The 27,481-nt window shown below is 51.4% G+C and overlaps 3 protein-coding genes across 3 annotated transcripts; all 3 read left to right on the forward strand.

The window, feature by feature from the left end:
- Positions 1 to 63: 63 nt before the first annotated feature.
- Positions 64 to 15,826, forward strand: N7532_003437 (uncharacterized protein; the record flags this gene model as incomplete). The annotated part of the gene is made up of 8 exons (XM_056615931.1): positions 64 to 1,301; positions 1,361 to 4,482; positions 4,543 to 4,791; positions 4,855 to 5,039; positions 5,091 to 7,469; positions 7,528 to 8,727; positions 8,779 to 10,810; positions 10,869 to 15,826. The coding sequence occupies 8 exons, from the start codon at positions 64 to 66 to the stop codon at positions 15,824 to 15,826; spliced, it is 15,363 nt and encodes a 5,120-aa protein (XP_056476288.1).
- A 2,049-nt stretch (positions 15,827 to 17,875) lies between these two features.
- On the forward strand, positions 17,876 to 21,079 carry N7532_003438 (tyrosine protein kinase SWE1; the record flags this gene model as incomplete). The annotated part of the gene is made up of 1 exon (XM_056615932.1): positions 17,876 to 21,079. The coding sequence occupies one exon, from the start codon at positions 17,876 to 17,878 to the stop codon at positions 21,077 to 21,079; it is 3,204 nt and encodes a 1,067-aa protein (XP_056476289.1).
- Positions 21,080 to 22,414: 1,335 nt separating this feature from the next.
- N7532_003439 (putative mRNA splicing factor RNA helicase (Cdc28)) lies at positions 22,415 to 25,810 on the forward strand (the record flags this gene model as incomplete). The annotated part of the gene is made up of 1 exon (XM_056615933.1): positions 22,415 to 25,810. One exon carries the CDS (start codon positions 22,415 to 22,417, stop codon positions 25,808 to 25,810), a length of 3,396 nt encoding a protein of 1,131 aa, XP_056476290.1.
- Positions 25,811 to 27,481: the final 1,671 nt, after the last annotated feature.

Raw genomic sequence — 27,481 nt, forward strand, 5'->3', positions numbered from 1 at the left:
TCCTAATAAACAATCTATAAGCGCCACTGCACAATGTGCCATTGACTGAGACAACCGCATCAAATGGATCGTCTCACCCAATTCCCCGTCCTCGACGGCGACAAGGGCGCTGCCCGCGCTATAGTTCACGATGTGGATACTGTGCATTTTCCAAATGAGCTCGCCGCCGTGTCTTGGGCCCTGTTGTTGAGTTCGTGCACTACCGAGCAATCTCCGGTCTTTTTATTCAACGATGCACCTGTCCAGGCAGATCTATTTGCTCGCACTGTACAGCCTGTGACTCCCAGTACGACCAGAACGGACGAGACGTTGGCCCAGGAAGATCCCAAGCGTGCTTTAAGCAACAATTACACCGCTGTGGTCGTCGAAGAGTCAATATTCCCAGACCACCTTTCCAACGAATCCTCTCCGACATCTTCTTCTCCTTCTCCTTCTCCTCCTTCGTCAATTACCTCCACCTTGTCCTCGACTGCCGCTCTGTCGTGGACTATCAACCGCAAGACCCAAATGAGCGTGCTCAATTCCACCACAGGCATGGATGCGACGGCCTTGCAACGACTGAGCAGTCAGCTGAAACAGATCGTGCAAGAGCAGGTCACCCAGTCTGGCATGCGGGCAGAACTGCCTGCCACCGAGCTACCTGCCATGTCGATTTCCAACCCTTCTCCTGCGGTACTGCCAGGGCCGCAGCTTCTCCACGAGCTCGCCTTGAGCGGCTCCCACGACGCCAACAATGCCATCGAATTCCTGGCTGCGGATGGAAACACCCGGTGTTTGTCGTATCACGCTTTGGACCAGCTGTCATCAAGGCTAGCGGCAGAAATTGTCCAAGCATCCGCCGCAACTGGGAACGATGGGCGGAGATTAGTGGTTCCTGTGCTTCTTCCCCAATCTCTCGAGCTGTACATCGCCTGGCTGGGTATTCTCAAAGCCGGCGGAGCATTCTGTCCCCTAAACACCGACGCACCACCCGATAGGATAGAGTTTATCCTGCAGGACGTTGCTGCATCGGTGGTAGTAACACAAAACAGTCTGGCGGCTCGAGTGCCCCAGAGTGACACGTTGACAGCGATCAATGTGGAGGACGTTGTGAACCAGGTGGTCACGTCGGATATTTCCTCACCGGCGGTGACGGTGTCGCCGGCCGATCTGGCCTATGTGATGTACACCTCTGGCTCGACCGGCCGCCCTAAAGGTGTGGGCATTTCCCATCTGGCTGCCACCCAATCCTTGCTGGCGCATAATGACTTGATACCCCATTTCAATCGATTTTTGCAATTTGCTTCGCCCACATTTGACGTGTCCGTTTTCGAGGTCTTCTTCCCTTTTTCCGGGGAGCAACGCTCATCGGCTCAGAGAGAGAGCAGATGTTGCTGGACATTTCCCGTGTCATGACCGAAATGCGAGTCGATGCGGCCGAGTTGACTCCGACAGTAGCAGGAGAGCTTCTGCGCACGAGAGCCGCCGCGCCCTGTCTTCGCGTTCTTCTCACAATTGGCGAGATGCTCACCAAGCACGTTGTGGAAGAGTTCGGTCAGTCCGAGAGCTCAGACGGTATTCTGCATGGCATGTATGGACCGACGGAGGCTGCAATTCATTGTACCGCAGCTACGCACTTTAATGCGAGCTCCGCCGTGAATTTGATCGGACAGCCGTTCAAAACTGTGTCTGCGTTCATCATGTCCCTAGAGTCAGACGATAAATCGGCTCCATCCGAACTGCAGACTCTCCCGATAGGCCAAATCGGCGAGCTTGTGGTGGGTGGACCACAGCTTGCAGATGGATATATCAATCGACCAGAGGAGAATGCCAAGGCCTTTATTGACCATCCCATCTACGGTAGGCTTTATCGGACCGGCGACAAGGCGCGAATGTCAGCCAATGGTGACATTGAGTGCTTTGGCCGAATTTCCAGTGGCCAAGTCAAGCTTCGTGGTCAGCGGATCGAGCTCGGTGAAATCGAGAATGTCATCTGCAAATCGGCTAGTGTGCGAAGTGCCGTGGTCATTGTCAGCGGCGGCAGCCTGGCTGCGTATGTCTTGCTCAACGACAAAGGTGCAACTGATCGCGAACTGCGGGACACCTGTCGACAGTGGCTGCCTCGATTTATGGTTCCCGGAGAGTTCATCATTCTCGACCAATTTCCTCAGCTACCTTCGGGCAAGATTGATCGCAAGGGTCTCGAAGCCGACTTTGTCCGTCGTCGGAATGTTGCACAATCTATGGACCAGCAGGCATTCCGGGATGAGATTGAGGAGACAATTGCGTCTTGTGTTTCTGATGTGCTCGGCAAAAAGGTTCCAGCCACCGACTCTTTGGTGTCTGCTGGCCTGGATTCTCTGGCTGCTATCCGGCTTGCCTCTCATCTGTTGGATGCAGGAATCCGCCTTGATGTGGCGCGCATTCTAGAATCAGATTGCGTGGATGGAATCTGGCATCTTGCGAAAGAACTGGAGGCGAGCGAGTCGACAGAAGACACGCAAACTGGCCTTGACAGAATTCGTCAACTCGTCGCCGACGCTGGTGCAGCAAGGATTGAGGCACTTGGCCTGACTGCGCAGACTAGCGAGATTCAGCCGTGCAACCATATTCAGCAAGCGATGATTCTGGAAACCGCCCGTGACACCAAAGCCTACTCAAATTGGATCGAGCTGGAATTTCAGCAGTCGGTCACATCTTCTGCTGCCCACGGCTCTTTCGCCCAGATTTTCCATGACAATGCCTTGTTGCGATCAGGTTTTGTGGAAATCGGTCTCAAAGACAATTCCTACGCCATGTTTACATGGAATGAGCTTGATAACCGGATGATTCAAACCTCGGAGGTGTTTGACTACGATGTCTCCTTGATATCGGATCATGATCTGCTTTATCCCGTGCGGGTACAGCTGAAGGAGATGGATGGTGGTGTCCGAGCCCTGGTACATATCCATCATGCCTTGTATGATGGGTGGTCCTGGCAGCTGATCCTCAAAGATCTGCAACGCATTTTGGTTGGCGAGGAGATTCCTCCAAAACCCGCATACAATGTGGTCACAGACTTCTTCATTGAGTACAAGCTCAGTGAGTCTGCGAATGAGTCCTCGCGCTTTTGGCGTGACCAGCTCCAAGGATCCTCCGCTCTATCGTTCCCGAGCTTTCATAGCAAGACAAACGTCCCTTCAAGCACAAAGGAGGCTAGTCGAGTTTTGGATGTCTCTCTGCCCAAGCTCAATGATCTTTCGCAAAGCTTGCGGGTCAGCCGACAGACCGTTTTCCAGGCTGCTTTTTGCTATATCCTTTCAACCTACCTTGGTTCGGATGATGTTATTATTGGTACTGTATTTTCTGGTCGTACACTGCCAGTGAAGGGCATAGAATCGGTTCTTGGACCATGCATTCGAACGCTCCCAACACGCGTGAACCTTGACAAGATGCAAAATGTCACCGATCTCATGCTGGCGATTCAGAACATGAACCGAAAGTCCCTCGAGCATGGAAGTCTGCCTCTTCAGGATATCAAGAAGGCATCTGGAATCGATCCGCAGCGAAGTCTCTTTGATACAGCCCTTGTGTGGCAGGAGAGCATTTACTCTGACGATCAGCACGCCTTGTTCAGTGAAGTCGGTGCTGCAGAGTTCCTCGAGTTCGCATTCTTGCTGGATTTCGAGCCAAGAGAGGACAACATTCGAGCCAAAATGACATACCAAGAGTCAATTTTACCTCATGAGCAGGTACAAATTCTCTTGGAGCAGATTGACTCTGTTGCTTCTGTTCTCATTGACAATCCCACATTATCGATCAACGAGATTGCCTCTTCTCTGCCTTCTTCAAGACTATCAGTTCTCAATGCAGACTTTGAGACACGTACCGATCTCCCAAGTCTTGTGTCGGGCGTCGAGTCACTTGCGTTGGTTGATCCCACTCGAACAGCTATTGAAATCTTGCCACAAAGGGAATATAGTACCGAACTCAGACACGTTGAGTGCATTTCTTACGGCCAGTTGCAATATCGGTCCACCCGGATAGCCCACTATCTCCTGCAAGTGGGAGTCAAGAACGGCGACTTGGTAGCAATCTTCCTCGACAAGTCCATGAACTCTTTCATTTCCATTCTCGCACTCGCCAAGATTGGAGCTGGTCTTCTACCCTTGGCTCATGATTGCTCTTTGCAATCCACGAAGTCTATTCTCGCCTCTGCGAAGGCACGATTCTGTATCGTCAATCCATCGGCATCCACCATAACCAGCGAGCTGACCGCGCTGGAAACAATCTCGCACATTCTCCTTCCCGACTCTCTTGACAGCTTTGAAGAGACCGCTCCTCTCACAAAAAATGACGGGTTCCATATTACTTGCTCGGAAACCCTGTCATCCAGTAATGGCCTGATGGATCACGCTACCTTTTCTTCCTACAATCTGCAAAGCCATCTTGATGCCCTTGCGGATTATTATCCTGCCTCGGTGGGATCAAAGTTAATGCATACGTCGTCCCTTACATCTATTGGTAAGTATTCTTACTTTATCTACGAAGCGAAAACAAAATCCTAACTCAGATCATGAATAGGCTTTTTCGTCGATTTGTTTTTCGCATGGCATGCAGGAATAACTTTCTGTTCTGCATTTGATGATTTGAAAGAGAGCAATATCCAGCATATCGTCAACTCGATGAGCGTAACGCATTTGCATTTGACGCCTTCATTGGCATCGCATTTGGCCCCTGAGGACGTGTCGACGGTCCGCCATCTTCTCACCTCTGGTGAGCCGTTGAAGGCAAAGGTGCATCGTGATTGGGCTGGAAAGGGTATTTCTCAAGGTATGTAAAACGCCCGCTTGATTAGAAACTTGGGGGAACGAGACTCTGATACCTTTAAATCAGGCTTCAGTTCAGAAGGACTGTCTGGTGTGGCTACCATATACACTAATCTCGACGAGAATGTTACCTGCTCGAGCATTGGTGCACCATTGAAGAACACTTCGGCTATGATCATAGCAGAGAAGATTAAATTCGAATTGCTTCCGCGCGGTGCGATTGGAGAGATCTGTTTCGGTGGAACTCAAGTTGTAAGCATGATCGAAGCAACATCCTCGAGCTTAACTGATAAATATGACCAGGGACATGATTCTCATCCAGCCAGTGTGAGCGCAGGGTTTATTGATCACCCTAAGTTCGGTCCTCTGTACAGGACCGGTGTTATAGGTAGGATATTTCCGGATGGAGGTATTTCTCTGCTCCCTCATTTCAAGATTTCTGGGGAATATGTTGCCGTTGACGAGATTGATCGCGCGCTTCTATTGTCGGAGATGGTTCAAGATTCCACCACCGTTGTACTGAACAACCCTATCACTAACCAACAGCAACTGGCGACTGTCTGGGTCCCTTCAAAGGCTGCCAAAAATTCGGCAGTCTCAGGGGAGCTCGAAGACATCGTCAGGGATCTGTTCCATGAACTTACCACAAAGCTCCCAACTTCCTCAGTCCCATCTCTTCTTGTCCCGATGGATACGATTCCCATGTCCAAATCCTACATAAGAGACCACGCACGGATTCAAGAAGAGATTCAAAACATGGGCCCAGAGAGACTTGCAGCTTTCTCACTTCAACTCACCGGTGATGACTCTGATGCTGCTCTGAATGAAGTTGAGCAGCGCATTGCCGGTGCGTTGTCCGCAGTGACTGGCGCCGATCAACAGAGCATTCACAAACACACGTCATTCTACAAACTCGGTCTGGACTCTTTGTCTGCGATTTCATTGTCACGCAAGCTACAGGAATCTGGCTTCGGCAGACTTCCAGTATCGACCATTCTCCAACGCAGCTCTGTTGCGCAGCTGGCGACAGTCACTACACTCCTGACAAATGGACATGTGTCTTATCAACCCACCGAGCCAGAAGAGCCCAGCTCCGTGTTTGACGAACAATTCCTTCGCGAAGTAAATGACGAGTTCAAGGCTGGCAATGCATCTGTCCATAGAGTCTACCCTTGCACGCCTCTGCAGGAAGCAATGCTAGCAGCCAAATCCGACGCCGACTCCGCATACTTCAATCATTTACTTCTGCGCGTGAACACGAGCATGGATGCGTTGAAATCGGCCTGGGATCAGATGCTACAAAGACATGATATCCTCAGAACTTGCTTCAAGCCAACTACCGATAAGCAGTTTGCTTATGCACAAGTGGTACTGGACAGTGCATCTTTGCCCTGGGATGCCGTTGAAGTCTCTTCTCAAGGAATTGATTATGATGTTGAGAAGAGAAAGTTGGAGTTTGAAGTCCGATCTCCTGTCGATGGTACACTCCCGTACTCACTGACAGCATACACAAATCCTGCCATTGGTGCGACTCATCTATTGCTGTCAATTCATCACGCACTGTATGATGGAGAAGGAATTGCGCAGTTGTTGCATGAACTTCAGACTTTGCTCGCTGGCCAAGGTCTGCCAGAATCAACGTCATTCCATCGATTCATCGACTACATGCTGTCTGTTAGCACTGATACATCCAACAAATACTGGGACCGATACTTGTCTGGTGTGTCGCCTAGCTTACTATCCACCCCTGAACTCAAGGAGTCAGTGGATCAGTCGGCTTCGCAACAAATCCAAGTCAACCTGAATGGATCCTTTGCTTCATTCAAACACCAGTGCCAAGATCTTTCCGTGACCCCGTTGAACGTTTTCCATGCAGCATGGGCAAGACTTCTGTCTTTCTATGCCGATTCACCGGATGTCTGTTTCGGTAATGTCTACAGTTGTCGAACCATTCCCCTCGAAGGAGCCGATCGGATCGTCGGCCCCTGCTTCAACACACTTCCGATGAGAGTGAAATTCTCCTCGACCTCAACCAATGACGACATTATGAAGCTATCCCAGAAGCACAATAGCGATATCCTGCCCCATCAACTCACTCCTTTGCGTCAGATCCAGAAACGCGTGCTTAATGGAGGGTCCAGACTTTTTGATACACTGGTCATCCTCCAAACTAGAGGTACTGAGCTCGATCCGCAATATTGGGAGCTTCTTTCGGATGAGGGCAACATGGGATTCCCTTTGATTTGCGAAGTCATTCCCGATGAGCTACATGACACCATTCAGATTTGCCTTCATTTCCAGTCGTCGCATTTGGATCGTGCCGATGCAGAACGACTTGCACAGGACTTTGTTGCTCTTGTTGAGCATACGACTCAATACCCTTCTTCGCAGGCTTCTGATAAGAAGGCTATCAGTGAGAAGACTCCGCAGGTGTTTGAGAGGAAGCCGCTGGTCAATGGTACTCTTGGAGCTTCAACGATCCCGCAGAAAGATACTCGACCTTGGTCATATCAAGAAGAAGCGCTTCGCGACATTCTATGCCAATTCTCTAATGTTGAGCCGGAGGCTGTATCTTTGCACACGACAATCTTCCAACTTGGTCTGGATAGTATCAATGCTGTTCAAATCTCCGGGAAAATGCGCAGACTCGGCTACAAGATATCGGCAGGTGATATTCTCGAGGTATGAGTTACCCAAGCTTGATAGGATCTTGTTCCGATTGTGACTGACAGAGCTCTAGGCTGCTTCCATTGATAAAATCGCCTTGCTTCTTGATACTAGCGAGAAGAACGCCAAGGAAGAAGACTTCGACTTTTCTGCCTTTGAGAACCAACATTTGCCATCTGTCTGCAAGCAACTGGGAATTTCATCCGAAGAAGTGCAATCCCTGCGACCCTGTACTCCAGTGCAGAATGGAATGCTTGCGCTCTTCGCTCATTCCAGCGGCAGCATGTACTTCAACCGGATGGCTCTGAAGTCAACCGTGCCATTAGACCGGGGTCTTCTCAAGGAAGCATGGTCGACAGTGATGTCTCAACATGAGATGCTGCGCACTGGCTTTATTCAACTACACGATCAGCAACACCCTTTTGCTATGATCACCTACCAGCCAGGCATTGAGCTTCCTTGGTACGAAGTATCGGAATCTGCCGTGGAGAGCCCCAGTATCCAGGAGAAGAGAATTTTCGAAAACTTCCATCGGCCTCCCTGGGAAGTCATCGTTGAATCTGCAGATAAGATCACCACGGTTCATTTCTCGGCGCTTCATGCCATTTATGATGCCCAGTCCTTGGGATCGCTTTTCTCGGACGTCATGTCAGCATATGAAGGAAAGGCTCTCGCTCAGCCTTCTTCTATCTCTGCAACTCTGGGACCTATCCTAGTTGAAAGCCAGAAACAAAGAGAAACATCGCAGGAATTCTGGCAAGGACTAGCTCCCGAAGTTCACCCGACCAAGGTTCCAGACTTGAATCCCATCCGAACCGAGAAGAAAGAATTGCTTGAAAGCTCCATTCGTTGTTCAGAGTCCCTTGCTACCCTTGAGGATTCCTGCAGGGAACTCGGTGTTACCCTGCAGGCTGCTGGACAAGTCGCGTGGGCGAGATTGCTCTCGGCATATACCGGGGAGCAGAATGTTGTTTTTGGAACTGTTCTCTCTGGTCGTAATCTCTCCACGGCTGCCCAGGATGCGATTTTTCCGTGTCTGGTTACTGTGCCTTCCCCTCATCAAATCGGAGGAACAAATCGCGAGCTGCTTGAACGCACGCTCAAGAGGAATGCAAGCTTGGTGAAGCACCAGTTCACTCCGTTGGCGCAAATTCAGCGATGGCTTGGCAGCGATGAGCCTCTCTTCGATACACTTTTTGTGTATCAGAAGTTCAGTTCAAATTTGACGGATACCCGCTCCTGGGAGGTTACTGATGAAGATACAAGGATTGATGTATGTTGATTAAACTCGTTGGCGGAGAACTTGATGCTAATACTTTCGCAGTACCCCATGTCGATCGAGCTGGTTCCACACTTGACGGAGCTTGAAATTCGAATCAGCTACCGGAGTGATATTGTCCCCGAAAACCAAGCCAAGATTCTTCTAGAGCAGTACAACCAACTGCTGAAGCAGACTGTCTTCTCACCTGACACCAGTTCCGACGATTATCTTTCCCTTGGAAACCAGCTTCTGTCCGTCACACCTGCTAAGGAGAAATCGATCCCTACCTCAGTCTCTCTACTGCATCAATTTGTCGAAGAAAATGCCCAAAGGGTTCCAGAAAAGCCTGCTCTCGAGTTCGCATCTGGCACCAGCATCGATAACCTACACAGAAAAGTCTGGACCTATTGCGAATTCAATGAGGATGGCAATCGTGTCGCACATTTCCTGCAAGAAAAAGGCGTCACAACAGGCGCTATGGTTGCTATTTGCTTTGACAAGTGTCCAGAAGCCTCCATTGCCATATTGGGTATCCTGAAGGCTGGATGTGCATACGTTGCCATCGACCCCTCGGCTCCTATTTCTCGAAAGCAATTTATTTTGGGAGATTCCAATTCCAAGCTGTTGCTTTGCAACTCTGCGAGGAAGGCTGATCTTATGGAGCTCTCGGGTGTTGATGTCCAGGTTCTTGATGAGCCAGGGCTGTTTGGTCATTATTCCCCAGAGCAGCCCTCCCTTTCACGAGAGATTCAACCTGATGATACATGCTATTGCTTGTATACTTCTGGTACCACCGGAACACCGAAGGGCTGCGAGCTCACTCATGACAATGCAGTGCAGGCCATGCTTGCGTTCCAGAGGCTCTTCTCCCCGCATTGGGATGAAGACTCGCGCTGGCTGCAGTTTGCCTCATTCCACTTTGATGTCAGTGTTCTTGAGCAATACTGGAGCTGGAGCGTTGGTATATGTGTGACTTCATGCCCTCGCGATTTGCTCTTTGAAGATTTGCCTGGGATGATTCAAAAGCTACAGATTACACACATCGATTTGACTCCTAGTTTGGCTCGCTTGGTGCACCCTGATGAAGTTCCTTCCCTGTGCCGAGGAGTGTTCATCACCGGCGGAGAAGCTCTGAAGCAAGAAATTCTCGATGCTTGGGGCAAGCATGGTGTCATCTACAATGGCTACGGTCCGACAGAAGTGACCATCGGATGCACGATGCTTCCTCGGATGCGTGCTAATGATAAACCCTCCAACATTGGACCGCAATTTGACAATGTTGGATCGTACGTTTTCCGCCCCAACTCTTCGACACCGGTTCTGCGTGGTGGTCTTGGTGAGCTCTGTGTATCTGGACCCCTTGTTGGAAAAGGATACTTGAATCGCGCGGAACTTACGGAGGAGCGATTCCAAACTCTGCCAGAATGGGGAGATCGCATTTACCGAACCGGTGACTTGGTCCGAATCCTGCACGATGATAGCTTCCAATTCCTCGGTCGCATCGATGACCAGGTCAAGCTGCGAGGACAACGGCTTGAGATTGGCGAAATCAATGAAGTCATCAAGCAATCTACATCCGAGTTAAATGAAGTGGCTACCCTGGTGATCAAGCATCCAAAGCAATCAAAGGACCAGTTGGTATCTTTCGTCACCAAGGTCGGCACAGACAAGAAGGCGAGCAATGTGGAAGTTCGTTCATCTGTCGAAGATCGTGAATTCTTGTCCACAATCAAGTCTGCTTGCCATACACATATGCCTGGGTACATGGTGCCCACACACATGGTCCCGATGACTCGATTCCCTCTTTCGGCAAACAATAAAGCCGACATGAAGGTTCTGAAGGCCATCTATCAAGACCTTTCTCTTGAAGACATTCAGAATTTGACCGCGATGACTGTCGATCAGACGGCCAAGAGCGCGCAAGAGGAGAAGATCATCTCGATTCTGGCGACGTTCATCGGGTCCAGCGAGTCAACAATCTCGTCTTGGTCAAGTATCTACGAGCTTGGACTTGACTCTATCTCTGTTTTATCGTTTGCGAGAAGTCTGAGAGAGGCTGGTTTCTCCCAAGCCCAGCCGTCCCTTATCATGAAGCGTGAGTTGAGATCCCGTTGTGGTCGAGTGTGAAATACATATAGCTAACCTCCATCCAGACCCCACCGTTGCTGGATTGGCGACGGCCTTGCAGGAATCCAAGGCGCCCACTGTGTCTTATAAAAATCTTCATAGACATACAAAACAAGGCATTGAAGCTTTTGCGCACCGAAATTCTCACGCGATCATTGAGAGCATTGGTGTGCTGGAGGGTGACGTCGAGCAGATTGCCCCTTGCACACCCCTTCAAGAGGGTATTATATATCATTTCCTATCGAGCACCACGCCACTATACTGCTCTTCTTTCACCTTCGAACTCCACGCTTCTGTCGACACGGAGAAGCTGCAATCTGCTTGGCTCCAAGCGCAAACTCAAGTCCAAGTGCTCCGGGCTCGCTTCGCCCCATCGCCAGACGGATATGCTCAGATTGTGCTGAAGAAAAATGCCCTCCCTTGGTTCCACAGGGAGGTAGAATCAGACGAGGCTATTGAAAGTTCCCGTCGACAGGAGCTGCAGCGATGGATTTCCGGGCTCGACAGTCTCATGACCCAATTGTGGGAAGTCGGACTGATCGTTTCTCCCGAGAAGCGGGTGCTGTGTCTCAACATTTTCCACGCTCTCTACGATGGCAACAGTTTGAGGTTGCTACTCGAACTTGTGGCCCGCATCTATCTGAATGAGAAGGCTTCTTCGAACCCACCCAATTTCTTGGATGTTCTTCATCTAGGTCCTCTTTGCAAAGATCCATCCGAAAAAGAATTCTGGAAAGAGCACCTTGCAAACTGCCAAAACAAGCCCCTACCCAAATCAGACAGCGACAGCGACAGTACAATCGTCCAGAAGATTGAGATTACATCAACAGAGTCTCTTGATCATCTGAGAAGGTCTCTCAATATCACCGAGCAAGCAATTCTCCACGCCTGTTGGCTTTTGACGCTTCACCGACAATACTCATTCGTGCCACCTCTGGGTATCATTGCCTCCGGTCGAACGATTGATGTGCCGGGCATCGCTGATGTCATTGGTCCCCTGTTCAACACCATTCCAAGCAATGTGCAGCTGCATGGCCTCAAATCTTGGTTGGAAGTCGCAAAGAGATGCCACGAATACCACGCCTCAACCATCCCATTCCAATATACAGCCTTGAGAGATATTGTGAAATGGCTTGGTAAAAATCCCGACGAACGTCTCTTTGAGTCTCTCTTTGTTTTCCAGAGAGATAATGGGAATGGCGAGTCACCGACCAGCAAGATCTGGACCACTCTGGACTCCGAAGCTCAGCACGAGTATCCATTGGCATTCGAAGTTGCTCGGAATGGAAACGAGTCTCTGACAATCACGCTGGCTGCAAAGACAAGTGTTTTGTCTTCGAACGCAGCGCAGGAAATCCTCTCCCAATTCCAGGATGTCTTGTCTGATTTCGCTCAGAACCCGGAGAAAGAGCTGCCTTACATGAATGGCATAATAGAAGAGACTCCTGTGCAGACCAACGACGTCACTGTCGAACAAGTAGAGTCTGCTCCTGTTGCCGAAATAAATGGAGACTCGCATTTCAATTGGACCCCCCAGGCCTGCACAATTCGCGACATCATTGCGACTCTGGCAGGAGTGGATGTGCAGTCTATTTCTGCAGAGACTTCGATCTTCGAGGTTGGACTTGACAGCATCGACGCAATCAAACTGTCATCGCGACTAAGCAAATCTGGTATCAAACTCCCGGTTAGTGCCATCATGCGCCACCGCAATGTGAAGGCCATGACTGCACAATTGGTGGTCGAAAAGCCCGTGGAGCAAAATGGAACATACCCTCTTCTTGGTCAAATGGAAAAAGCCCTCACAGAGTTCCTTGAACGGGAGAATCTTGTTCCCCAAGGTGCTTGTCAAATTCTTCCAGCGACGCCAATCCAGGAAGCTATGATGGCAGAGATGTCTTCTTCGGAGTTGCATCATTACTACAATCACGAAATTCTACAGCTCGAGCCTAATGTGGATCTTCAGCGACTGCAGGAAGCATGGAGAGCAGTCGTCAAATCACACCCAATTCTTCGTACTTCTTTCGTTGAAGTCTGGGATCCCAAGATTTCCGCTTCTTACGCCCAAGTCGTTCACAGTGAGGATACATTTGACTTCCAGTCTGTGGAGCTGCGTGGAAAGAACGTGGAATCAATCATCGAGACTCAGCGCTTGAGAGCTATCACTCAGCTCGGAAAGTCCCCACTTCTTACTCTGACCACAGCTATCGATGGCGAAAATCGTTACTTGATCCTATCAATTGCACACGCGCTCTACGATGGCTGGTCGATCAATCTGCTTCACGAGGATGTTTCCCGGTCCTACCGTGGTGAAGATTGCGCTCGTCCGCGTTCCGATTCTATTTTGGAACAAATTCTTGAATCATCCGGTGATCGCTCGCTCAAATTCTGGAGAGCGACACTCTCCAATTGTTCACCGGTGTCATTCCCTCCTGGCAATCACGCTGAAGAGGGATCAAATGCGGTCCATCGCGCAGAGAAACAACTTCCAGTCTCAGTTGAGAAGGCAGAGGCGTTTTGCAGACGCAACGGCATTACTATGCAGGCTCTGCTTGTCAGCTGCTGGTCGCTTGTTCTGGCCACCCATGTCAAGAAGCTGGATGTCATTTTCGGTCTTGTTCTCTCCGGTCGCAATGTTGCAGACTCCGAGAATGTGATGTTCCCCACAATGAACACTGTCGCAATGCGTGTCATTTTGCATGGCACTCGTCTGGAATTGGTCAAATATGTCCAGGAGACCCTGCTCGAAATGTCGGAGCACCAGCACTTCCCGCTGCGACGAGCAAGACCGAACACGCGATCGCAACAACTTTTCGACACGTTGTTTATTTACCAGAAGAGACCATCTGACAGCCGAAGTACAGGGCCAGTTCTGTACAAATCTACCGGTGGAGCATCCGATGTTGAGTATCCGGTTTGTGTGGAGGTTGAGGGTGTTGAGAATGACCTTGTTGGTCGGGTGGCTTGTCGGGGAAGTGTTTTGGGAGAGGAGGATACTTTCGTTTTGTTGGAGCACTTGGGGGAGGTGTTGCCGTTGGTGATTGATGAAGAACTTCAGCAAACAGTCGAATTTGCTGGGGAAAACCTGAAAATCTGTGGACACTCGGTTGTCCAAGATATCCCCGAGGAGGGCGCCCAGAATGATGTGCCTCAGATGAATGGGGTGAATGGCCACACAGAGTGGTCACCTATCGAGTCCACAATTCGCAACGTTCTCTCGGTCGTTTCCGGGGTGCCAGAGGACTCGATCCACAAGACGGACAATATCTTCCAACTCGGATTGGATAGTATCAGTGCGATCAAGGTGGCCGCGCTCCTCAAGAAACAGACGGTCAGACTTGCGGTCAGCGACATGCTCAGAGAGGGCACAATCGAAAAGATGGCGCGAGCAGCAAACAACAGCCAGGCAGAACTCACTCGAAAGCAGATTGCCAATGCCTTGGATGAATCGTTGCATGGAATCGACGTTATCTCTCTGGCTCAGTCTTACGGCATCGCTCCCGAAAACATCCAGAGAGCTCTACCTGCAACTGCAGGGCAATCGTATTTCCTTGCAATGCACGCTTTGAACCCAGAAGTGTTCTATCCCTCATTTTACTATATGGCATCGGACTCACTGGATCGACACGCTCTTGAAAATGCATGGACCCGCCTTGCAGAGCAAACACCCATGCTTCGAACGGCTTTTATGCAGACCAGCGACCGCAAAACTCGGCCATTTGTTCAAGTTATACTCAAGTCGACCGAAAATTCTGTTTTCTGGTATGAGGATCTCCATAGGCTGCATTCTGCACCGCAGACTGAGCGAGGCTTTGGTTCGATTCCAGCCACGCTGCATGCTTGTCAGACAACCGAGGGCACAGCAATCATCCTGCACATACACCACGCACTCTATGACGCCGTCAGTCTTCCATCCATCATAGATCGACTATCCGAGCTTTGCATAGACGCCCAGTCTGAATCGAGATCCGTTTCTGGAGATCTCTCAGATCTCGTGGCACTGCAGCACCTCCATTCGCCAGTGGATGTTCGGCGGCAATTCTGGCAAAGATACCTGGGCCAAATCTCAATTCCCGAAGTCGAAGACAAACAATTGGATGGTTTCGGAACGATCCAGCACTTCTACCGGCCTGGGCTGGTGCCAAACATGTCTCGCGTCGAAGTAGCCGCTAAGCGCCTGGGCCTCAGTGTCCAGTCAATTTTTTTGGCCGTTTATGCTCGGGTGCATGCCCAGGTCTTTGCTACAGGGAGTGTTGACAACGAGAATACCCCACTCGTGGTTGGATTATACCTTGCCAATCGGTCGCATGCTATGGAAGGATTGTCTGAGCTGATGGCACCGACTGTCAATATTGTGCCATTGCGTCTTGATGTGAACGTGGATAACGGACCTGACTCACTCTTTCTCATCGCTCGGAAGATCCAGGATGACATCAACGAGATCAGCCGCATAGAACATGCTAGTGTCTCTCTTATGGAAATTGCCGAATGGACCGGAGTACGCATTAGTACCTGTGTCAACTTCCTGCGGCTCCCAGAGCTGGCGGAGTCCGAGCCCCTCAGCAACGGGTCGAATGGAGACCGGGTGAAATTCAAGTCGATACAGCGCTCCGGTCTGGCCGATCTGGCCGATCTGGAAAAATCCAATTCTGACCAGCCCAATGGGTCTCAAACCAACGGTGACACCGCAGCGGCGCCCGGTCCGGCCCAGATGATGGCTCCATCGGCGTCCACGGCGGTTAATCAAGACATCTTCATGGTGAGTGACGTATTCCGAATGTCCACCGACGGCGGCAAGCGGGCACTAATGCAATTTTTACATGTTCAACAGCCTACGATCGATGTGGAAGCCGCTGTTCGCGAGGGCCACTTGGACTTTGGTCTTTTCGCCCCCAATGCCCGACTGGGGCGCCACGATGCTGAAAGGGCCATTGAAAGGATGCGCCAGGAGATGGTATCCTTGACGGAATCTGGACTTTCATAGATGGAGAAGATGCCAAAGACCCTCAACTTCTAGGGGATACAGCATACTCTGCCCTACAGGAGAGGGAGACTTGGTCTTCCCTCTCCCTCTTTTCCTCCTTTCTCTTTTTCTCCTTTCCCCCCTCCTTCTGTGGGTCGTGGGTCCCCTTCTTCCCTTCGAATTGTTTATTTTGATTATTCTGATTATTCCCGCGGTTAGTCCTTTGATTTCTCCTGTCCTGTGCATATAGAATTTTGCTTTTGCTGTACTTTTGGCGTTTTGGATGTGTTCGTTGCGAGGCAATAAAATATATATAGAACGAGAGGGGCAACGACACACGGGACGGGACGGGCGGATCCCGGCGGCCTGACAGTTGGAGCCCCATGAAACTCGATAGAAGGTTAGACACCAACATTTGCCACAAACAATCCACAAGTAAACCAACAGTCCGTCGGCCACCCGTGGCGATAGTAAGTCCCCCCGTAAACAGAGGCAGTGCACACCGGGGTCGTACGCCGTTCCACCCGAACCCATGCAGATTGAACGCGATAAATCAGATGAGAGCAGTCACGAAGCCACGGAATTGGGCTCATGGGTGACCTTCCGAAGCAAGGGGAATTCGCGTGGCCTATCGAGACGCGACACCGGACACACGGCGGGTCCGGTGGCACTGGCGTGCTCCTAGTCTGGTGCAACGCGCAGTTGGCGTCCCTCCGGAATTTTCGAGAGAGTCTGGGCGAAATAATTATTGGGTGGTTTTTGATCTGAAAGTTTTATTTTTGCTGTTATGTACCTACACTTGGGCATGGCCAGGAGAGTTGCTGTGCAGAGGATATTTCGCGCATCCCCCCTCTCGAACGAGTGGCGCTCATGTACAGTTGGGCTCTGCAGGGGCGTACCCCACGGACTCGCACGTCTGGTTGGAGCGTCAACGTGCACAGAAGTTACGCAGGCAGATGTGATAAATATGACCAGGAGCAGTCCACCATCAAAAGAAAGCACAGCTTCTGTATACTTTTTTCATCACCTACAGGACACAAGCGTCCACTCGGGGCGATTGTCATGATTGTGGTACCCGCGGTACAATAGCCCTACTGTAACTATAACAGTGCAAACCGATGACATAAGCCTATTTGTTTATGTCACGACGCGTCCCCCGCCACTAGTCCCAATCGGGCATCGAGGATCAACAACGCGACAGGCGCGTTGATTGAACTCCATCACATTTACTTTCGACCTTCTCTTAACCTCTGGGTTCGACTGACTTCGCCATCCACATTCCGCTCATCTCCCTCCGCTCCGCGCTTTGCATCCTCCACGATCCCATCGCAAAGGCACATTCCTCTCGTCCCTCTTTCGATTCATCTCATCTCGCGTGGACCGACACCGACGCTCGAGGGAGGGGGAACTACCCCTTACGCTTCCGTTCTTTCTTGAAACACTAGGAAGAAGAATCCGCGCTCAACTCGGACCCCGTGTTGCCTCTCGCGGACATCAACAGCTGCTGCCCTAATCGGAGGTCCGCGTGTTCAGCCTGAAACATTCCCGCGCGTCCTATCCCAATCCCGCCATCACCGATCTCCAGCGCGCGCGCTTTTGTTTGTTCAATTAACCCCCCCCGCGGAGGGTGCCAACGACGGACTTTCACGCTCTTAATCTTTTTCTTTCGACATCTCGCAATGAGTGGGTGAATGGCAGTTGCCCTATTTTCGCCACTGTACGGCTGCGCCTTCCCAGCATTCCAGTCGTCCTGAATCGTCCAGACTCAGCCCTTTTGTCCAGTGCACACCCCCTCCTCCCCCTCCGCCCCTCGTGAAAAGGGAACGCGTTGTTGTTCCTCCCCACCGCGTCGCTACTCAAGAGTAGGCCGCCCTGGAAGGGTAGGAGAACAAAAACTTCAGCGAAGTGTATTTTTGTCTTTGCGCGTTCAAACCCTCTGAAAACACGAAGAAACCCAAACAGCTTAATTCCTGGATCATTCTTCCGTTGGGTGATTCTCATACTTGATTGGGCGAACCTCATTCTGGGATTGTTGTGCAGCACGGCTGAGCATTCCCCAGCTTCGCCATCATGGTTGCGACCTTCTCGCCGCACCGGGAGTCAGGCGGCACCCTCCATCTTCCATCGCATTCAGGCATCCACCACGTTGATGCCAGCTCCGCCATCCGCCAGCTACGGCGCTCTTTGTCGCGGTCACCTTCCAAGAGTTCCAATTTCTTCCTCAACACGCGCAACCCGTCACCATCCAAGTCAACCTACGTATCTTCACCTTTGTCTCCCTCTAGGCGCTCCTCTCAGAGCAACTTCGTGCTCTTCCCCTCCTCAGGTCAACCTTCACCTCTTGCAGTCCCCTACCCTCCGAGCGCCAAAATCACCCGGCCGGCCATGCGACGACGCACGTCGCCTCGCAGTCCCGCCAAACGCGCTCTTGCTGTGTCTGCCGACGGAGGCAACTCTACTCCCACTCAACCAATCCCTCTCGCCCCAGGCGAAGAAAATGCCTTGACTCTCGAAGATCTGGCCGATCCAACTGACACCGTCAACCCTTGCGCCTCAACCACGCCTTCTGCGCCACCAGGCGAGCCAACTTTTGCGCCCCGTTCAACTCTTTCCCGCATCGAGAAGCGACGCAGTGGAACGTTCGGATCCTTCGCGACAGTCAGTCCTCTGAAGCGCAGCGACGGCATCATGAACCTAGACCAAGCCTCCCGAGGTAGTCCCTCTGCGAAGCGCCGCAGCATGCATGCGCCTAACTTCTCCACTGATTTCAATATCTTCGACAACGACAACGAGTCTGCGCCTACAAGCCCTACCGGAGGCGAGTCTCCATCTTTCCCTCCGTCGATCCAGTCGCTGAGCCCGTTCGCGACCATTCCCAAGCGCTCTTCTTCACTGCGCCGCTCGACTCTGCAACAGCGCCAGGGTGAGCGGTCTCTCTTTGGTCGTCCCAAGGCTGCCGGTGAGGGTGATGCGCCTCCCGGAACTCCACTCGCTGTTCGGCCGCGGATGTCCTTCGACAGTGGTCTTTTTGACAAGGGCCAAGAGAGCAACAACCTTTTCTCGCCTCGACCTCCCGCCAGTCCTCTCTTTTCTCCCAGTCCGCATGTTGCTCCCGCGCCCATTGGAACCACTCAACCCGAGAAGTCTCGACCTACTGCGCATCCTCTCTCCCGAACTATCACCCAATCCTCCTCTGGCTCCAGTCTTGATGACTCGCCGACCCACGAACCGGTCCATAAGCCAGGACCACCGCGTCCTCTCTTCAACTTCTCCAAGTCCCTTCCAGCAGGCGCGACTCGACCAGCGCCAGTACGACGCCTTGCTCGTGAAGATTCGGGAGAGTTTGCTACGCCAGACAACAACTACAAGCTGGTCAAGCCTTTGCCCGCAGCTTTTATGTCTACGGGGCTTATCTCCAAGAAGAATCGCAACGCGGAAGATCCCAATGGTGCGAGCTTCAGCAAGAACATGCCCGACACGCCGTGCAAGCGGCCCGTGAATCTCTTCACTGCTGGTCCCAATCCACCTCCGGAGCGTCTGTTCGACAAGTCTCGACTTCGCGAGTCCGAGGTTGCGCCGGCCTCGCCTTTCAACCCTACGCCTTTCGTGGCACGACCGAAGGCAGGCCCCTTTGCCAAGGGCATGGGTATCTTCGGCAACTCTTTCAATCGCCCCGAAACTTCACGACGTGGAAGCTTTGTTAGCGTTGATGGCGATGATATGCAGTCCCAATCTCCCTCTTCTCGCCATGAGAGCCAACCGCTCACTGATTCTGACCTCCCTCCCACCCCGACCAAACAAACTTTCCTCCCTTCTGTCACCTATCCTCCAGCTACATCCCAGATCCCCTCCCTGGAGCGGTTGTCAGAATCAAACCCCAGCGTGCAATCGACTCCTCTCCGTGAGCGGTTCTTGCAGGCCTCGCGCTCCCCTCGAACCCCTCGCGACCAGTACTTCCCTCCGGATCCCAGTGGATTGTCTATTTCTGTTCCGAACGACCAATCGCAGCCCGATTTTGGCAACTCAACCCTCCCTGCAACCCCCACAGGTCCTCGAGACTCGTTGCTTTCAAGCAAGCGGCCCAGTCTTTCCCTCAGTGGTCATCACGCTCCTGATGTTGACCCCAGCTTGACCGCACGTTTTGACAAGGTTGAATTGGTTGGAACCGGCGAGTTCTCCCAGGTCTTCCGCGTTAGCCAGCCTCGTGATTCGTCGTTGCCGTCAATCTTCTCGCTTCCTTCGAATGAGACCAAGTCTCCCACCCATCTGCCGAACCAGATTTGGGCTGTGAAGAAGAGCAAACAACCATATTTGGGGTTGAAGGACCGCGAACGTCGGATTCGCGAAGTGGACATTCTGAAATCTTTGGCCAACTCCGATCATGTCGTCAATTTCATGAACAGCTGGGAAGATCTTGGCCACTTGTACATTCAGACAGAGTATTGCGAAGAGGGCAGTCTGGATGTCTTCTTGGCGCAGGCTGGCCTCAAGGCTCGTCTCGATGACTTCCGCATCTGGAAGATTCTGCTGGAACTTGCTTTGGGACTGAAGCACATTCATGACCAGGGTTTCATCCACCTTGATCTGAAGCCGGCAAATATTCTAGTCACCTTCGAGGGTGTTCTCAAGATTGGTGACTTCGGCATGGCTACCCGTTGGCCAGCCGAAGAAGGTATTGAGGGCGAGGGTGATCGTGAGTACATTGGCCCTGAGATTTTGATGGGTCGATTCGACAAACCCGCCGACATCTTCTCTCTTGGCCTGATCATTTTCGAAATTGCTGGCAATGTGGAATTACCCGACAATGGAGTCTCCTGGCAAAAGCTACGCAACGGTGACATGAGCGATGTTCCCAGCCTGACCTGGAGTTCGGAAACTAGTATATTCCGCGATGCTTCTGGCAATCCGGTCACCGAAGAGTCCTCTTTTGAAGATCTTTGTGCTTCTGATCTCGGTAATGACAACTTCGACGACGACTTCTTGACCAGTCGCCAAGTCAATGCGCCCAAGTCTTCGCGTCTTGCACGCAGCGGTGAACTCGTTGATCCTCCTTCTTTCATGATCGACTCTACACATGCGCAGGCCCTTGACAACATCGTTCGCTGGATGATCTCTCCTGAGCCATCCAACCGCCCTACCGCAGATCAGATCCTTGAAACCTACGGTGTGCAGTTCGTGAACCAGCGTCGCCGTGCCGGTGCTACCGTCTTCGAGGGCAACTTCGGCCCTGCTGACGAGATCCTGGCTGAGGACGCTGAGATGATCGATGTGTAATCTATCTCCCCTTTTGACTTTTTTGTGCATATGGAGGGTGTTCTTTGCTTTTCTTTTTCCTGTTCTCCTTTGTCATCTCTCACCGGCGTTGAAACGAATCGGCGCTCCGGCTACTCCATCTTTTCATGTCACGTTCCGATCACGACTTTTTTTAACTTCAACTGGAGGCTTTTCGGGTCGAAGCCGACCTATTCGTTATCATATGTCAACGACAAGCGCCTTTCGAAGGCATGGTCTGCATCTTCGCGATAACTCTGACCATTACTGTTTATTGACTGAACTGATTTCCACCCTTTATCTCTCATGACCTGGTGGAGTTTGCTGAGGGTGAAATACCCCGGATGTTCAGCGTGGCGTTTTCGTTCGTTCGACGGCGTTGTCTGCTTCCTTCCCTTTCCTTTGTACCACTTGCCTAGCATTATCAGGTGCCACGAAAATGTACCAACATCGCTTTGCGACTGGGTGCTCTTTCGCCAGGAAGTCTTGAACATGTCATGGGTGTCTTCTCATACGTTTCAGCTGGCTGATTTGGCTGCTCTTTCTGGGTTGATTACTCTTGACAGACTTGCTGGCAATTTTTGTTCCTGTTTCCTTTTTCCTTTGTTGATTTGATGATGAATGATTCCCACAATGCTGTACTGTGAGCGAGATCTATTTAAGTCTTGTTTATTCTAAGTGACCTGTCTAGTTTCTATGTCTGTGAATACCCTGCGATTCAGAACCCAGGATGATATTAATGAATATCTTCAAATGACTCTACTTCAGTTCGTAAGCAGTAGTTGTCTAGACGTATTCGGAGCTCTGGCTCGATCCCTCCCAAGCAAAAAGAGTCCCATTGTCCAGATTTCGCCTTTTAAGAAGCCCCATTGTATTTCCCCAACAGCCAGAGACATAGTCCCGGGTCGGAGCTGAGGAACTCGCCGCAGAAGTCACAGTCCATATCAAAACTGCGTTCGGAACTTATATAATTTCCAATGTATTCTCTGGATTCTTGGCTCGACGAAAACTGCTTCATAGTTGCTCTAAATGCTCGTTGGCTGTGACTAATCTTAGTGAATACTGCCTGCGGTGGGCTGGTTGGGTTGTCCCGAGATCGCCACCGGGCTTGGCAACACGTCGAGCTTTGCCTATCTCCGACCTTCACTCCGCACCCCAAATTCTTTCTTCAGCCTCCACCTCGTAACACCAGGGATCTTGACTCACCTGCTACTCTCGGATTCTGCGCATTATGCGCAGTCCTCCCAGTGCTGCTTAATCATCCATAACCCTGTTGTCGCAAACCGCGTGCGTGCTTGGGAGAGAGACTTGAATCAGTCAAAACTCCGCACCTCCATCATGGACAACAAGACCTTCGTCTCCGACTCTCTCATCCGCTTGACCGGTGCGTCAGACTCAATCGCCGTGGACTTCGTTCTCGCCGAAGCCAGCTCCGCCAAATCTGCCTCCTCGCTACAAGACAAGCTCGTCTCCTTCCTCGATGGCAACGCCGATGACATTGCCGCGTTCTGCGGCCAGCTTTATTCTCGCGTAGGCAAGGGTGGCAGTAAGCCCAGCGCCTCGAGTTCGCGACCCGCCGCCCCGAAGGAATCGACCAAGAAGAAATATGCTCTGGTGGACATGAGCGAAGACCCCGTGGATTCTGCCGGTTCACTAGGACCAGTCAATGTCGAGGCCGAGCGTGACCGGCGACGACGTCGAGAGAAGGAGAGATACAGTGATCGTGATCGTGATCGCGATCGTGGCCGAAGCAAGATGGACTCAGAAGCTCGTGATCGCTGGGAGAAGGACGATAGCCGGAAACGAGATCGCAGTCGCGATGCCGAGAGTCGAGATCGTCCGCGGACAAAAAAACTGCGCAGAAAGGATTTGCAAGATTTTGAGGATCGATGGGGCGATGAAGAAATCCCGGAAGACGAACTGTACGATGATGCCGACCAGGACGAATTTGAAGATCCGCCTTCCAAACGAACTAGGCTTGAAGACGGATCTGCCTCTCCGCGCTCTGTTTCCCCGGCCGACGATCTCGACCCTCAAACCAAGCAAGAACTTGAACGCCAGAAGGATCTCCGCGAGCGTGACGAGCTCGCCAAGCGATTGGCCAGCAAGGATGACAACAAATCTAAAAAGATTGTGGAGGATCGTACGAGGGATGGCGAAGCTGCCCGTCGCCGCGCACTGGCCGATGATGTCGGTGCGCGGGCCTCCGTGATGCCTGACCTACGAATGCGCTCTCGGCAGGACTACCTACAGAAACGAGAGATGGAGCGCCTAGTAATCCTAAGAGGTCAAGTTGCTGACGAGGCCGCGGAACTGCGAGAGAACCCGAACTTGACCCGTGGAGAGAAGGAGCAATTCGCTCGGAACCGAGAAGTTCTTCGCCTCGCTGAAGAACGACTTCGCATTGATGATCACCGCGATGGCTACATTATGCCAGAGGACTACATCACCGAAAAGGGAAAAATCGATCGCAAGAAGAAAGAGGACGCGCTTTACAAGCGATATGTCGAACGCGACGAGACTGGCCAGGAAAAGTTCGTCACCGAGCACGAGGAATGGGAGCAGGAGCAATCTGCCAAGGCCAAGGCGCAAATCCAGAAGCCTGAGTATTTCAACGAGGGCGACTACGAGTATGTTTTTGATGATTCGCAACAAATTAACTTCATCACGGATGCGAAGATGGACGGTGCTCAAAAGCCAATGACTGCAGAGCAGCTTCGATTCAAGGCACAGATCGACCAGGCTGAAAAGCAGGCTGCCACGATGGAAGAGACTCGGAAGAGTCTGCCGATCTATCAATTCCGCGACCAAATCATTGAAGCTGTTCACAACCATCAAGTCTTGATTATCGTCGGTGAGACCGGTTCCGGAAAGACCACTCAAATTCCCCAGTATCTCCACGAAGCCGGATATACCAAGGACGGTATGAAGATCGGTTGTACACAGCCACGACGAGTAGCGGCCATGAGTGTCGCTGCCCGTGTTGCGGAGGAGATGGGGACCAAGATTGGAAATGAGGTCGGATATGCGATTCGTTTCGAAGACAACACCAGCGACAAGACCATTCTCAAGTACATGACCGATGGTATGCTTCTTCGAGAACTTTTGACCGAGCCAGACCTGGGACAATACTCAGCCTTGATGATTGACGAGGCTCACGAGCGGACCGTTCCCACGGATATTGCTTGTGGTCTTCTCAAGGATATTGCGAAAGCACGACCGGATTTGAAGTTGTTGATTTCGTCTGCCACCATGGACGCGCAGAAGTTCCAGAAGTATTTTGACGATGCCCCCATTTTCAATATCCCCGGCCGACGATACCCGGTCGACGTACACTACACTTCGCAACCCGAGGCCAACTACCTAGCTGCTGCTATTACGACCGTCTTCCAGATTCATGTCACACAGGGCCCAGGTGATATTCTTGTGTTCCTGACAGGCCAAGAGGAGATTGAAGCAGCAGAACAGAGCTTACAAGAAACCGCTCGAAAGCTAGGTGGTAAAATGCCAGAGCTGATCATTTGCCCCATCTACGCCAATCTGCCATCGGAATTGCAAACGAAGATTTTCGAGCCCACTCCCCCGAAAGCTCGGAAAGTGGTGCTTGCGACAAATATTGCCGAGACTAGTTTGACAATTGACGGTATTGTCTACGTGATCGATCCTGGATTCGTCAAGGAGAATGTCTTCAATCCGCGTACTGGCATGGAGAGCTTGGTGGTGACACCGTGCTCACGCGCTTCTGCTAACCAGCGAGCTGGACGTGCGGGACGTGTTGGTCCCGGTAAATGTTTCCGGCTCTACACTAAATGGGCCTACTACAACGAATTGATGGAGAACACTGTTCCCGAGATCCAGCGGACCAACCTCAACAGCGTGATCTTGATGCTGAAATCATTAGGCATTGATCAACTTCTCGACTTCGATTTCATGGATCCTCCACCTGCCGAGACCATTATTCGTGCATTGGAGCAACTGTACGCACTCGGTGCCCTGAACGACCGCGGCGAGTTGACCAAGGTCGGCCGACAAATGGCCGAGTTCCCTACCGACCCTATGCTAGCGAAGGCGATCCTTGCCGCTGATAAATACGGCTGCGTAGAGGAAGTCCTCTCCATCGTTTCCATGCTGGGTGAAGGCAGCGCGCTGTTCTTCCGACCAAAGGACAAGAAGATTCACGCGGACAGCGCCCGCAACCGATTCACCGTCAAGGAAGGCGGCGACCACCTCACCCTTCTGAACGTCTGGAACCAATGGGTAGACTCGGACTTCAGTTTCATCTGGGCGAAGGAGAACTTCCTGCAACAGCGCAGTCTCACGCGTGCGCGTGATGTCCGCGATCAACTGGCCAAATTGTGCGATCGTGTCGAGGTCACTGTCAGTACATGCGGTGCGCACAATATAATTCCTATCCAAAAGGCCATCACAGCTGGATTCTTCCCCAACGCGGCACGATTGCAGCGCGGCGGTGATAGTTACCGCACGATCAAGACTGGACAAGGTGTTTATTTGCACCCGTCTAGCACGCTGTTCGAGGTTAACCCACGATGGGTGATTTACTTCGAGCTCGTCTTGACCAGCAAGGAGTACATGCGCAGCAACATGCCTCTCCAAGCCGAATGGCTTATGGAGGTCGCGCCTCATTTCTACAAGAAGAAGGATTTGGAGACCTTGGGACTGGAGAAGAAAATGCCGAAGGGAGCTGGAGCAAGTGGCGAGCAGAGCAAGGCGTGATTTGATGATATCCTGGAATTTTAATGAAACCTTCATATTCAGCTGCATACTGCTATTGTTTTCAATTAAGTAACGTAATCCACTAGCAAGTGAGACACACGGGCGCGTGAGACAGAAACCGCGGTCGCGCCCCAGCGCGTCAACCTCCTCATTTCAACTACCCACTATGCCCCCAATTCGCAGTCAAAATCCTCAAAATTCTATCAACCAAGAAGGTAGGATCTAGCTCGCAATACAAGCCTTTCAGAACAAAGAATTTCGATCAATTCGCGAAGCTGCGCGCCGATTTCAAGTACCTACCGCAACTCTCCATCGCCGATACAATGGCAAACTTCATCGGTCGGAAACCCGCGCCAGCAATTATAAATTGACTCCAACTGAAGAGGAATCGCTCCTACGGTGGATACTCTCTATGGATACACGTGGATCAGCTCCCCGGCCTTGTATGGTAAGGGATATGGCCAATATTCTACTAGCAGAGCGTGGTAGTCAGGCTGTTGGAGTCAATTGGGTTTACAGATATACAGAGCGCTATGATGAGCTCAAATCGCGGTATTCTCGTCGATATAATTATGAGAGGGCAAAATGCGAAGATCCAAGGGTTATTAAACCATGGTTCGACCTTGTACGACGCACGATCGATGAGAATGGTATCCAACCTGAGGATATCTACAATTTTGATGAAACTGGCTTCGCAATGGGGCTTATAGCCACTGCGAAAGTCATTACAAGAGCTGAATACTATGGTCGGAGGTCAGTTCTACAGCCAGGGAATCGCGAATGGGTCACATCGATTGAATGTGTGAATTCAACGGGCTTTATACTCCCACCATGCATTATCTTCAAATCGTCAAAGTACCAACAATATGCATGGTTTGATGACCTACCCGACAATTGGAGAATCGAAATCAGTGAGAATGGCTGGACTACAGACGAAATTGGGCTTCGATGGCTAGAAAAGCTATTTATCCCTGCGACTACTAGTCGTACTAGGGGTAAATATCGACTACTAGTTCTCGATGGCCATGGCAGTCATTTGACCCCCCGTTTTGATCGATTGTGCGAGCAAAATGATATTATTCCAATCTGCATGCCTCCGCATTCGTCTCATCTACTACAGCCTTTGGATATAGGCTGTTTTGCCCCCCTAAAGCGCGCGTATGGGAGCTTGATTGAGCGCAAAGCACGGTTGGGGGTCAACCATATCGACAAGCTTGATTTCCTTGCAGCATTCCCACAAGCTCGCAAAGAGGCCTTTAAACCAGAGACTATTCAAAATGCATTCGTCGCAGCTGGTTTAGTACCATATGATCCCGATCAGGTCATTTCAAAGCTTGATGTTCAACTTCAGACACCTACCCCCTCAGGTAGTCGACCAGGGAGCCAATCGAGCGCGTGGAGCCCTAAAACGCCGGCAAATCTCAAACAATTGAATCGACAGGGCTCGTCAATCAAGGCACTGCTTAAGAAACGCTCGCAAAGCCCTCCAACGCCTACGAATATAGCTATTGATCAGCTCCTCAAGGGCTATCAGCAATCATTGCATTCTAATGCAATCCTTCTAAAGGAAGTCCGCGATTTACGGGCTGAAAACGAGACACAAAAGCGAAAACGCAACAGAACGACTAAGCGCGTAGCTCATACGGAGGGTTTTACGGGCCAAGAAGCCAG

Source organism: Penicillium argentinense (genome assembly GCF_028826775.1).
Source record: "Penicillium argentinense strain IBT 30761 chromosome Unknown utg000004l_segment0_segment0, whole genome shotgun sequence".
In the NCBI taxonomy this organism is placed as follows: Eukaryota; Fungi; Ascomycota; class Eurotiomycetes; order Eurotiales; family Aspergillaceae; genus Penicillium; species Penicillium argentinense.